The following is a 14,541-nucleotide window of genomic DNA, read 5'->3' as shown; positions in this document are numbered from 1 at the left end:
AGATGTTGACTTTAAGATAGAATGGTTTTGAGGATTACCACTTGTGAAATAACCTACTTGATTTGTTTGCTGCTCCTGCTGCTAAGTCACTTCAGCCGTGTCCGACTCTGTGCGACCCCATAGATGGCAGCCCACCAGACTCCCCCGTCCCTGGGATTCTCCAGGCAAGAACACTGGAGTGGGTTGCCATTTCCTTCTCCAATGCATGAAAGTGACTCCTAGCGACCCCATGGACTACAGCCTACCAGGCTCCACTGTCCATGGGATTTTCCAGGCAAGAGTACTGGAGTGGGTTGCCATTGCCTTCTCCACTTGATTTGTTTAGGACCTTATAATATAGACCATAGCATTGCTTAGCAGAAAATCTTATAAGCATGAAAATAACAAAATTAGTACTTATAATAGGTCCTTTCTTTCTCTGTTGGGCTCCTAAAACAGCTTTATTTTTCTGTAATAATTAGCTATTTGTGTTCACTTCATTTTGCTTCATTTTATTTTTGTCACCTTTCGTGTGCTATCTTGGTGTACTATGATGGAATGATACTGAATCAGACAAGCTGTAGTTTTTATTGCAAGCATATCTCACAGCACATTTATAAGCTGAACTTGATATCAGAAGTGAAGCTAGAGGGAACATGCCTTTGTTCTAAGTTATAAAATGTTCTGCTATTCTAAATTTGAAATATGTTGAAAATAAACTGCCTCTTTGTGACATCAAGAACCTCACATAGGAAACCTATCAAGATGTTGCTTTAAAATTTCTGTGTGTATAAAACAGTTTTGCCAGCTAAAAACCTGTGTTATAATTCTATATTCACATTTAAAGCTAATATTCAAGGTGATACCATGGCACAAAATTTTGATTGAATTAAAGATCCAAGCAGTTGATTTCAATTTTCTTTTCATGGAAAGCTAAGAAGGAGCATTAATTTATTTAGCAGTATTTTACTAGTATGACTATTTGAACAAAGCAGTTACATATTTCAGTTCAATTCAGTTCAGTCGCTCAGTCGTGTCCGACTCTTTGAGACCCCATGAATCACAGCACGCCAGGCCTCCCTGTCCATCACCAAGTCCCGGAGTTCACTCAGACTCACATCCATCGAGTCAGTGATGCCATCCAGCCATCTCATCCTCTGCCGTCCCCTTCTCCTCCTGCCCCAAATCCCTCCCAGCATCAGAGTATTTTCCAATGAGTCAACTCTACGCATGAGGTGGCCAAAGTACTGGAGTTTCAGCTTTAGCATCATTCCTTCCAAAGAAATCCCAGGGCTGATCTCCTTCAGAATGGACTGGTTGGATCTCCTTGCAGTCCAAGAGACTCTCAAGAGTCTTCTCCAACACCACAGTTCAAAAGCATCAATTCTTCGGCACTCAGCCTTCTTCACAGTCCAACTCTCACATCCATACATGACCACAGGAAAAACCATAGCCTTGATTAGATGGACCTTTGTTGGCAAAGTAATGTCTCTGCTTTTGAAAATGCTATCTAGGTTGGTCATAACTTTCCTTCCAAGGAGTAAGCATCTTTTAATTTCATGGCTGCAATCACCATCTGCAGTGATTTTGGAGCCCCTAAAAATAAAGTCTGACAGTTTCCACTGTTTCCCCATCTATTTGCCATGAAGTGATGGGACCGGATGCCATGATCTTCGTTTTCTGAATGTTGAGCTTTAAGCCAACTTTTTCACTCTCCACTTTCATCAAGAGGCTTTTTAGTTCCTCTTTACTTTCTGCCATATTTAGATATATGCATACACATTTTTTTTCACCAATACACTATCATCTTGCCAAGTGGAAACCTTCGGAAAGTTATAATCGAGATTGATTGCCAGAAACTACTGAGCAGAAAGTGGCCAGTCATATCCAGGGAGGGTTTCTGATGAATCCTAACGTGGCTTTCTCCAGCCCTAACATCACCTTCAGGTTCTAGAAAGCGCAGGCTGGGTATGACTACCTAACCTTGCTCTTGCATTTGTAGATATTGAGTGAATGAGATCTGCTATCATAATCTATATTGACAAGTTTCATTTCTTCCCCCTGTGTAACCAGTTTAAAGCATCACTAAACATTGGGAAATATGTTAGAATGTTAGTTTTGAATATAGTTTTACTTCTACTACTAGAAACAGTAATAAATAAGAAATAAACTGTTCTTTGGAAACAAAATTCTTATTGCTGTACTAGTACCAAGATAATTTATGGCACATTCCAGGAGCAGATGCCCTGTCACTCTGGTACTAGGCTGCACTCTAACTATGGGTAACACACTCATATTCTTGCTTCCTCCTCAATTATTTATCTATACTGTCACATTTTCTTTTAAAAATGGCAGAATTATCTCAATAATTGTAGGATATTCCAGAAAATTCTCCCCTTCAAATAGTCATTTTTACTTTCTTTATTTTACCTCCTTCAAGGAATGAGCAAGCAAAGGAATCTGTTGTTTGTTCTTGTTTCCCCTTGCTGCAGCAGGGGCCCCAATAAAGCTTTGCTTGCAAAAAGAAAAAAAAAATGGTAATTTTTAAATTCATCATTTCATGAAGCAGAAGTGTAGAGCAAAAAGGAATTACCATGGTATCACTCATTTCCATAGAGTAGATTATACACATCAACAATGTAAAACTCAATAAAATGCAGATTAAATTTTGCTGAAAGTTATCATTAAAAACTGGCACAAATATTTAACAAACATGGCCCATATGTATTGTTTGCAACACAATTTTGCACATGATGGAAAGTGGTGACCTGCAAGTGTATTCCCAATACCCTTACCCAATGTTAGTGTTGCTTGCAAAGACCCCCAGGAAATCATTAGCAAACTCCAGCTAGAAACGAACCAAAAGGTCAGAGGTATACATAACATGACATTCATGGCCCGTGGTTTTGGAGGGCTGTGGGTATTTGTTCTTGTTCAAAATATGGTATAGTGCTTCAAAGCATCTGCTCCCATTCTCAGAGGTTAGTGAGTTTGAAGCATGCCAGCATCTAATTTTAAACAGTATGCCAAAGACACATATTTGTTCTTAAATGTCAGTCATTAGAGTTGGGTGCCTACACAAATTCAGTGAGTTCCAGTGAAGTGGTAATTGGTTCTCCAAGTTAGAAAGTATGAGTGTCTTATCAGAAACTCACATATAAGGAAATTGACCATCAATTTAGAGACGAATAACCTGGGACAAGTAGATACCGTCTGTAACTTACAGATTGATTTGAAAAGCCTGGAACATTATTCTGTAAAAGAGAAAGCTGAAAACATATTCAGCTTTGCAGAAGCATGAAATTTACTTTATTTTAATACAAATAGAAAGCTCTCTCTCTCTCTCTCTCTTTCTCTCTCTCTCTCTCTCTCACACACACACACACACACACACACACACACACACACACTTAAAGCAAATCTAACAAAAATAAATAAATATAGAGATAAAAGTCAGCATCTTGCAGTAGAAATATGGTTTTCGGAGTTGGTCAGATCTGCATTTGAATTCTGTCTTTATCCTTCAATGACCGTGCCACACTAAGCTAATCCTTTATTCCCTGTACCTAAGTTTTCTTATCTGTAAAATAGGTGAAATAGTTCTGAACATGAGGCATTGCTGTACGGATAGTGTATGCCAACTGCATGGCATGTATGGAGTAGCAACTCAATAAGTAATGACTGTTACAAATACTAGTTTTTAAGTATACGCCTACCCAAACATGTTGTTTATACAAAATGTAATTATTTTATAAAAATGTTGAAGCCTTGTCACCTAAAAGAACATAAGCTTAAAGCTTGCAACATACTGAAATTTTTAAAAACTATATGATTATATAGCAATATAATTTCATTTTTCTTTGCTTTGATAGCAATTGCTTGATTTTTTTTCTCACAGCAGCGGAAAAAAAAATAGCCTTGCTCTATCACTCGAAACTTTCGCCTTTCCTTTAGTAATGATTTTTGTCTTCTTGTGATCCATGTAGGTTCTACACACTGTTACAGCAATTCTCTTTCTATATTGTATCTTAATGTTAAGAAATAGCAAAAGAAAAAAAGCAATTTGACATTTGTATTTACATATATTACTTTTTGCTTCCTTTATTTCCACTTGAAAGTATTCAGTACTCTGTCCTGTGTCTCTCTGCTCTCCCAATAATCAAGGTCTCTCCAGGACCTCTCCAAGCAAACAGATATCCCTTATGGCACGGTCCTGGACTCTGCAGTGTATGAGCATGTGCGCATGAAGGGAATGAATCCTTTTGAGAGGGACAGCATGTATTCCCAAATGTGGCGGATGATCAACCGAAGCAACGGATCAGAGAATAACGTTCTGGAGTCCCAAGCAGGCATTCAAAAGGTACTGGCCACAGTTCTGCCGTCGTAGTCTCCCATTCTGTCCCTAATATTGGAATTGCTAAACTGAGGTTGATACTTCCTTTTTGTAAGTTTAACTTTGACATAGAATTTTCAATTAAGGCTTTCCAGGTGGCTCAGTGGTAAAGAGTCCACCTGCCAGGAGATATGGGTTTGATCCCTGGGTTGGAAAGATCCCCTGGAGAAGAAAAGGAAGGAGTTTTCAGTTAAATTATGCCTTTTATTGATTTAAGAAGATTTTGAGGTGACTCACCACACCAGTAGAGGGAATTCACAGATTTCTGTGGTATGGCTAAGGATCCTTTTCAACAGAATTTCAAAACTAGAGTATATGAGCTGGTATTTTGTTCAGAACAAGGTCAGGGAGTTATACACATGAAGACTGGAAAAGGCTTTTACAAATCCCATTACAAATATCATTCAGGTTATCCAAGTTTTTCAAACAACTCTGGTTATTTTCTATACTACATTTGTTTTTAGATGAAAACTTTATCTTATATGATTATGAGAAGTTCTCTGTGAGTAAAAGTTAATCTTGTCCACAAATATGATTTCTATGAATGTCTATTTCTATTTCCAAAAATGAAAATCTTTATTAATAGCTTATTTTTATAAAATCATCATTTAGAAGTTATTTAAAAAAAAATACAGAGAGCCATCCTTTGTATGAAAAACATGAAATTAGTTTTTATTCTGGGCTGTGGCTTATAAACATGTACATAGAAGTAATTCTTTCTTCCTCAGGCCCCATCAACCTCCATGAGAGAACTGAATGATTTTTGCTTAAAATTATCCCAGTGGCTTTCCCAGTGAAAATCACAAGGGCTGACTTTCAATAAGTAATTGTGGGATAAATGAATGAATAAATATCCAATAACAGCATCAATGGTGGTATATACTTTTTTCTGTCACCTTTCACGCATGATAATTTGAACTCCAAGTCTGAGTTCCTTGTTTAGAAGGCAAACTTAAAACTACCTTGTTGGAAAATGTTTTGTTGACTGTTAATATTATTCTGCCATGTGGGTGTATCAGTCATGTCCAACTCTTTGCACCCCTATGGACTGTAGCCTGCCTGGCTCCTCTGTTCATGGGATTCTCCCAACAAGAATACTGAAGTGGGTTGCCATGCCCTCTTCCAGGGGATCTTCCCGACCCAGGGATCAAATCCGCGTCTCTTATGTCTCCTACATTGGCCGGCAGATTCTTTACCACTAGCACCACCCGGGAAGCCCACATTCTGTTACAGGTTCTAGGATTATTCTATACCCTTTCATATGTTGTCCTTTACTACTGCTCTTGCTATGGTTCCCTAGTGTCACACTCATATTTTTTTCAGTCACTACACTGATACTATTATTTAAAAACTACTAATGCTGACATAAAGGTCTTTCTGAGTATAAATGATGCCTTTAAATAATGTCCTTGAAATGATGTCCTTGAAATGGTAGTAATGGCTTCTAACTCCTTCACCTTCATTATTGAATCCCAGTTTCCCATGGCTCAGGTACCGATCATGAAAAATGTGTTTCTTTTTGTCCAGAGGCCTGTTGGTTCTTAGAATTTCAACATAGTACCCTCCACTTACTGGGGACATGGGGGAGGCAGGTGAGATTTGGTGGGTGAATGAACTTAGATGTTGTACTGGGGAGAAAGGAGGATAGATTTTAGGATTTACTAGGTACTCACTGGATGTGGATGAATTTAAGCCTCACAATAGTTTTTGAAAGAGTTCTTTTCCTTCATATTGTCTATTGTTAAGAAAGAATTTTGCTTTCTTGAGTATAAATTGAAGTTCAAAATTTATATTTTCATCAATTTTAGATCTAAAGCTCTTCATACTTTCCAAACTCTTTCTATACCATATGCTCCAGAGAAAATTCAATTTCTGATCTCCACAGATACAAATTCCCAATAAAAATATTTTTCAAACATACATATTCACTCCATTCATTCATTCATCCAGTACTTGCTAATTAACAATTATGAATCAGGCGCTGAGGTGGGAACTGGAGGTAAACTCGACCTCAGGGGAATGCCTGGATTCATGAAATATACAGTCTGATGAGACCGATTGAAAAGGAAACTAAAATACATGATCAAACAAAATGATTTAAATTATGATAAATGCTATCGGAAAAACAAATAGGATGCCACTGTAGAAATTTGCTTGAGAAGCGGTGATCAGGTAAGTTTCCTAAGGATATAAGATATTAACTATAATCTGTCTGATCAAGAAATGGTCATGTGGAAGAGAGGATGACAAAGTGTTCAGGCAATGCTTAGCATAGGCTAAGGCCCAAAGATCCATTCAGAAACCAGTTTTAAAATCTACATGAAGTGGACACTGTTGAATGAGAAAAAGTGGAGAATGAGGCTAGTAGGCAGGGGACAGATCATACAGGACCTTGCCCGTGGTTAAGAACTTGGATTTTATTTGAATTAAAAAAAAAAAAAAAGATGCTGCTGAAATAACAGAATGTAATGGTTGATTTTTATTTGTCAAGAAGATCATTATAACTTCCATGTGGGAATTGGGTAAGAATAAAAATAGTGAGACCATAAGAAACTTGTAGCTATCTAAGGTAGCCAGCTAAATTAACACCTTGTTTCTTATATATATATATATATATATATATATATATATAAGAACATGGGAATATTATATATATTTATATATATATGTACACACACACACACATACACACAAACATACACACACACTATTACCCGTCATTCTTTGTATTATTATAAACTGGTTACACTTCTGACATCCCAGTATTTCCAAAATAATATAGAAATCTAGAGATAGCATCAGTTGCTACATAGATGCTTTATGTTAATCACTCAGTCATGTCTGACTCTTTGCAACCCCGTGGACTGTAGCCTGCCAGGCTCCACTGTCCATGGAACTTTCCAGGCAAGAATACTGGAGTGGGTTGCCATTCCCTTCTCCAAGGGAACTTCCCAACCCAGAGATTGAACCTGTGTCTCCTGCATTGCAGGCAGATTCTTTATTGTCTGAGTCACCACGGAAGCTTTAGGATATATTTATATATCATCTAAGGTCTTCAGTGTTCTTTAAGAAAACCTCTTCTTTTTTAAGTATGTACATAGAATTTCCTGCATTTTTGAAAAAATTTATGCTGTTTAACTATGTGTATATGTAAAAATAAACTGTAAATATTCACACTCAGAAAATTCCTATTCAAGAGTCTATGAAATAGAAGTGTTTTAGACTCAGCTATTGACTTTTGTAGTATGTGCTATGAAATTTAGTTAATTATTTTTAGGCTTTCATATTTATTTTTCTTTTAATACATAACCTTCCATTGCTTTTCAACTTGGGCTTGTGTTTTTTATACTGTTGTTAAATGTAATAATTTTTTTTTTTTTTTTTTTTTGTATGAAGAGTGGAAAGAACTCTGGTCTTAGAAAAAAGCTCTCTGGTTTTCATTCTTGTTTCTTCCAGTTCTCAGCTCTATACTTTGGACAAATTACTTGGTTTCTCTAAGATTTACTCTTCTCATCTTTAAAATTATCACAGTGTGAGAATTAAAAGCCTGGATACAAATTAAAAGTAGGCATACAAATAGGTTTGAATCCAGTTCATTTTTTTAAGTAAAATGTGTAAATGTGACTAGCTACTTAACATTTCTGGGACTCAGAATTGTTATCATGATATTAAGAACTTCTGCCTCTTATGGTTTTGATCATTATTATATATATATATATATATATATATATATATATATATACACACACACATACATATATATATATACACATATGTAGAAGCATCAATAGATAGCATGATTAGAATAATAAACTCTTAAGATGATTCTAAAGTTTACATGAAAGAATGTATATGTGAGTGATTTCTTATTACAAAGCGTTATTATTTGGTATTTCCTAAGGTTAACCTACGGAGAAGGCAATGGCACCCCACTCCAGTACTCTTGCCTGGACAATCCCATGGACGGAGGAGCCTGGTGGGCTGCAGTCCATGGGGTCGCTAGAGTCGGACACGACTGAGCGACTTCACTTTCACTTTCATGCATTGGAGAAGGAAATGGCAACCCACTCCAGTGTTCTTGCCTGGAGAATCCCGGGGACGGGGGAGCCTGGTGGGCTGCCGTCTATGGGGTTGCACAGAGTTGGACACGACTGAAGCAACTTAGCAGCAGCAGCAGCAGCAAGGTTAACCTAAAATTATGGCATAATGAAAAAAGGTAATGCAATAAAAGAGGTAGAGAAAAATTTCTATTTCTATTCCCTGATAGTCTGCTGATAAAGATGCTTACAAGTTTAAAACTGCCAATCAAGTCCCCAAGTGTTTATTACACCCCATATATTCAGTTTTCCGATTTAGTAGAGGAGTAGTGAAAAATGTTATTAATTTATAATGGGAAATATCAAAGTGAAATTTGCTTATTGTCTACATTTCTTTCAACCAGTATCAGAGACAGCTAAAAACTGATTAGACAGAGGCTAAGTAGTTATAGTAAAATGTATTTTGGTTCAGTTTTCAAGGTCTTGGCCAGCTTTTATTAAAACACAAAATCAACCAACCAACAAACGATAACCTCTTCACCTGCTATAGCTCGCTGGGAGTTCATAAGTTTGAGAACTGTAACACATGAAATGTTTCTGGTGGATTCTTCCTGGAGTAACCAGTCTTGCACATCTCACACAGAAACTCCCTGTTCTCTGCCATTGATTTCTAATTTGTACAGGCAGAAAAGACCCCCAAGGTCTTACAAGTCAATATTCCACAAAAGGCCAAACTTCCTCTATAGTATATTTGACAGGAATTCATATATATAGTAACTCCCTACCAGAAAAGCCTGCATCACTGTGAGAACAATCCTCCCAGTCTAATTGCAATTTTAAATGGATCCCATTAATGCCTTAGGTTGTGCTTGTTCCTAACTGTACCTCTAGTCTCGTTGTTTTTCTTACTTGAAGGTAAATTCTGATCCCTTCTAACAGCTTTGGTCTGCTTATACCAAAGATACCTGTAAAAATGAGGGTTAGGTAAACAAGTTCTAATCTGCTGTTCTTCAGAGGCGTTCACCTGTACCACACTAGCCTAATTAAACTCGAACAAATGTGTTTCTGCCTTCCTCTTCTTAGGACTTTTTGCATAAGCAGGAAAAAATGTGATTTGAAAAATATAACTGAGTTTTTTTTTAATGAATTCATCCAATAGTTATTTATTGAGCATATTCTATGAATCAGTCAGTGTTTGGGTCATTGAAATGAACATAAATGAAAAAAAAATACCTTCATGAAGTATACATTCTAGAGGAGAAGGCAAACAATAAACCAGATAACTAAAATATGTTGTATTTCAGGAGTAATAACAGACACTGGAATAACTATTAATACATAAAGTAAGTGAGGGGTGGAGGTAGAAGAGAAATATACATGTGGATAAAGTTTTTCCAGGCACAGGATCAGCCAGTGCAAAGGCCCTGAGGTGGGAGTATGCCTGGATGTTCTAAGATTGTGACGGAGGCCAGCATAGCTCCAGAAATGCAGTGCAATATTATTAACTATGGTCACCATGCTGTATATTACATCCCCATGACTTGCTTATTTTATAACTGGAAGTTTGCCCCTTTTGATAATAAAAGGGTATAACAGAGTCAGGGAATGATCAGCCAGTGAGGCAGGAGAAAAACCAGGAGCGGTTGTTTAGAAGCCAAATGAAAAAAGTGTCTCATGGAAGCTCAAATGAACGACTGTCAAATGATGCTCATGGATCAAATATGACGAAGACTAAGAATTAATGATTTATTTGGTTACCAGTAGTCACTGGTAACCTTGACAGGAACAGATATGGTAGAGTGAAAGGAGCAGGAATTACATACAATTCAATTGGAGAGAAAAAGAAAAGAAAAGAGACAGTGTTGACTATGAGAATAGGCACTTTTTAAAGGTGCTTTCCTAGAAGGAAATAGTGAATAATAGGACAGATTTCTGGAGTGAGATGTGAAGTTCAGGAAGTTTTTTTTATGAGAGAAGATATACAGTCTCTGTATATTTATGGGACAATATAATAAAGAAAGGGCTTCCCTAGTGGCTCAGAGGGTAAAGTGTCTGCCTGCAATGCAGGAGACCCAGGTTCAATCCCAGGGTCAGGAAGATTCCCCTGGAGAAGAAAATGGCAACCCACTCCAGTACTCTTGCCTGGAAAATCCCATGGATGGAGAAGCCTGGTGGGCTACAGTCCATGGGGTCGCAAAGAGTCGGACACAACTGAGTGACTTCACTCACTCACTCACTCGTAATAAAGAAGGCAATACTCATGATGCAGGAGAGAGACAGGAGAACCGCCAGGATCCAGTGTACAAGTGGAGGGTCGGATTTAGGAGCACAATTCAGCCATAGTAAGAGGAGGGAGGCTAGAGCATACAGGAATACCTTCAGATAGGTTGGAAGATATGGTGATGGGAGCACATGAAAGTTCGTTTTTGACTGTTTATATTTACTCAAAAAAACAAAACAAAACAAAACAAAACAGGGACCAGGGTCATCACCAAAGCAGGATAGAGATTCTGGAGATTTAAAGAAAGAAAAAGTAGGGATGGTTGTTCTGGAGAATGGGAGGAACCATTAGACTGCTGCTGCTGCTGCTAAGTCGCTTCAGTCCTGTCCGACTCTGTGTGACCCCATAGACGGCAGCCCACCAGGCTCCCCCGTCCCTGGGATTCTCCAGGCAAGAACACTGGAGTGGGTTGCCATTTCCTTCTCTAATTCATGTCAGTGAAAAGTGAAAGTGAAGTCGCTCAATGGTGTCCGACTCCTAGCGACCCCATGGACTGCAGTCTTCCAGGCTCCTCCGTCCACAGGATTTTCCAGGCAAGAGTACTGGAGTGGGGTGCCATTGCCTTCTCCAAACCATTAGACTAATGAAATGTAATAGATTCCTAAACAAGACTAAAGACCCCTTTGCAGTAGTGGTCATGACTGTAAATTGGGACTAATCTGCATGATTGTGGGGTTTTCTCTGGCCTCTCTATCTTCAGCTGCCAGTTTCACCAGAATGGTGTTTGCCAGATAAGTACGACAGAAGACAGTGAGGTGAGGAAGTTTAGAGTACATGTAAAGAAATGCTCTCTATTACAAATCATGGAATCTGAGCTGTATAGGAAGGAAGTCAAAGCACAAGGAAATTGAGGCTAACAAAAGGATGGCATGAACAGTGGACTATAGGTCTAGATAGGATTGGAGAATTGTTGGAGTTAGTGAACCAGAAAGATAGGATTGGAAATAATATGAAGTTTGGTTCTAAGATGACACATCTGAAATCGAGATGATGAAGACAGTGCTGGCATCAGAAATGATATGACATGAGAGCGGGTGGCTGAAGTGGGAGAAAAGACACGATCTTTGGAGAAGTAGAAGCCAAGAGACTGATAAGCCAAGTACTGGGAAAGGATGTCTATGTGAATAATCGAATCACCAAGAATAACCACAGAAGTGGAATTTGAGGGTGACAGAGAGGCGTCTGGAGTTTGGAGGAGTGACAGAATTAGCAGATGTCTGCAGTAAGAATGAGTAGCATGTAGTAGTCTGATAGCATGAGTTTCAAAGCTGAAGGACTTCAGAGACAAAGGTCTAAAACTGGTTCAAAGGGCAAGGAAAACACCTAGCCCTGATCCAGTAACAGTGGTATGAATATTGTAGAAAAGAAAAATAGTCATCACTTGAGAAGACCAAAGGCACTGCGGTATCTCTTGAGGAGAAGCAGGTTCTACTTAGCAAAAGAAAGGAAAAGGATATTGTGGTGGTGGTGTTCAGTCGCTAAGCCGTGTCCAGCTCTTTTTGACCACATGGACTGCAGCATGCCAGGCCTCCCAATCTCTCACCATCCCCTGGAGTTTGCCCAAGTTCATGTCCATTGAATCAGTGATGCTATCCAACCATTTCATCCTTTGCTGCCCTCTTCTCCTTTTGCCTTCAGTCTTTCCCAGCATCAGTGTCTTTTCCAATGAGTTAGCTCTTCAGATAAGGTAGCCAAAGTATTGGAGGACGAAAATTTAAAAAAAAACAAAAAAGGAAATTTAAAAACAAAAAAAAAAACAGCTTGAGGGTATAGGGAGAATAACTGTATGTCTTGGTTTGGAACAGCATTAATTTTGCCAGATGTTCCATTCCACTCTCAAGAGTATTCACATTAAAACAATAAATTGTATGATCTCCCTAGATATATGGGTCATGGTGATGATAGGGTTCCGTAGACCAGAATGGAAGAATCTAGACAGTTGGAAAGGGATGGGAAAATCGGTCAAAGCCAGGCAGCACACAGATTCAAATCAAGAAGTGCTGAGGAGTAACCTAGAAGTCAGATTTTTTATGATGCTGGGCCCTCAGAGATTTAGAAACAATATGGACTTTAGGCTCTAGATCAATTAGCTAAGTTGGTGAATATGAGGTGACAGGGTGGGTGAGCATGCTGCCCAGATTGTGGTGACATTGGCAGAGAGGAGTCCTGACAAAGAGCAGTCCTACCAAGAGCCGAGAGATTTGAGGGCATCACTTCCTACAACTGAGGGACCAATGGGAAAGGTAGCAACTGACAAGTGGGAACCAAGTTACATAAAAGAAAAAAAAAACGTTGTAAGTAGAAAACAAACTTCAACTGTTATTTAGTTTTACCTATAATAACTTTTGGTCTTAGGGACTTCAAACCTATGAACCACACTGGCCATATTCTCTGCTGGTTGTTCCATTCCCCGTCCTCTTAGAGCACTATCCCTTCATTTGCCATTGAGTAAAAATGCCAGAGTAGATGACAGTTCAGGAGCCAGCAGCAGAGAAAGGGTAAGAGCTAGCTTGAGCTTCAGTAAGTGTCATGGTCATATACTGACTAGGGACATGACCCTAACATCGGGGTCAGGCCCCTATTACAGAAATGAATAATCAGACTGAATACAACTTGGAGAGAAAAGCAAGGCAAAATACTAAACAGCTCGGGTCTATGAAAATGCCAAGCATCCTGGGCTGTCATGCCGCAGGGTTTAGAGGTAGCAGTCTATTTGCTACATGTGCCCTTTTGCCAAATGATTCAAACAAATATATGATTCACTCGAGCACTTTGCCCTGCAGCTGGGAGCTAAGATCCCACTGGCCTATTTTCTGCTCTCCAGAAACCAGAGTTTTTAGGTATGTGCCAGTTATCACACAATAAAAGAACAGAACCAGTGAAAGAACGAAAAAACATATAGAGATAATTTCCAGCAACCCTGCTAATGCATTTCTGATGCTTGAGATTGGGTGCTGTTGTTGTTGTTTTTAAACTAGTATTATTTTTTAAAGAAAAAGACTTATTTTTGAAAATAAGAAAAGACTTTTAAAACTTATTTTTGTTTCTAATAATCTTCATGGATGTTGAAATCAATTAGCCTTGATTAGATATTTTCTCAAAGAGGAAAGGAGAAATCTAAAATCATGTACTTCTTAGGCAGTCCTGAGCATTTTACGTTGAGTTAGACTATGTCAGGTCTTATAGAACAAAAAGAAAACTACAAATAAAGATTTTTTTCTAGATGCCCAGAAAAAAAATATGCATAATTCTCTAAAGTAAAAGGAAAATAATAGTGATGTCTTATGTGTGTAAAGATGACACTACTCAACCACCATACACAGAGCATGTACTTTTAAAATTGCTATTTTTATATAGTGATTTACTCTACGATGAGAACTATACCTACTCCAATTCTTTTAATTAGTTACATCTGATTCCAAGGCATGTATATATTCACTCAATCCTATAACATACATATATTTAGTCTAATTTGGAAAACTAGTCTAATTTAGTCTAGAAATTTAGAAATTAGACTCAATTTAATTAGACTAAATTTAGAAATTTAGTATAATTTAGTCAAATTTGGAAAACTCAGCAGTGGCCACAGGACTGCAAAAGGTCAGTTTTCATTCCAATCCCAAAGAAAGGCAATGCCAAAGAATGTTCAAACTACCGCACAATTTCATTCATCTCTCACTAGCCTAATATATTTAGGCTAATAGGTATAAGAAACTATTATTTTAGGTACACAGGATGAAGAGATGGATTAGTTTAGTGAAGGTGGCCAGTAAAATGAAGAATAGCAGCTACCCCACAGAGAGATATACGAGGTATTAAGAGGACACAGAGAAAGGGGACCTATTGTAGCC

The 14,541-nt window shown here is 38.1% G+C and overlaps 1 protein-coding gene across 1 annotated transcript in view; it reads left to right on the top strand.

The window, feature by feature from the left end:
- The window catches only part of GRID2 (glutamate ionotropic receptor delta type subunit 2), a 1,601,543-nt gene that overhangs the window by 1,346,296 nt on the left and 240,706 nt on the right, over positions 1 to 14,541 (top strand). Inside the window, exon 13 of the mRNA XM_019962451.2 lies at positions 4,144 to 4,339. Within this exon, the coding sequence (XP_019818010.1) occupies positions 4,144 to 4,339 (196 nt within the window). The remainder of the gene's footprint in view (positions 1 to 4,143; positions 4,340 to 14,541) is intronic.

The sequence above is a fragment of the Bos indicus genome, chromosome 6 (genome assembly GCF_029378745.1).
Source record: "Bos indicus isolate NIAB-ARS_2022 breed Sahiwal x Tharparkar chromosome 6, NIAB-ARS_B.indTharparkar_mat_pri_1.0, whole genome shotgun sequence".
NCBI classification, from domain to species: Eukaryota; Metazoa; Chordata; class Mammalia; order Artiodactyla; family Bovidae; genus Bos; species Bos indicus.
Note: the sequence above shows the minus strand (reverse complement) of the source record. Positions and strands in the feature narration are given on the sequence as shown.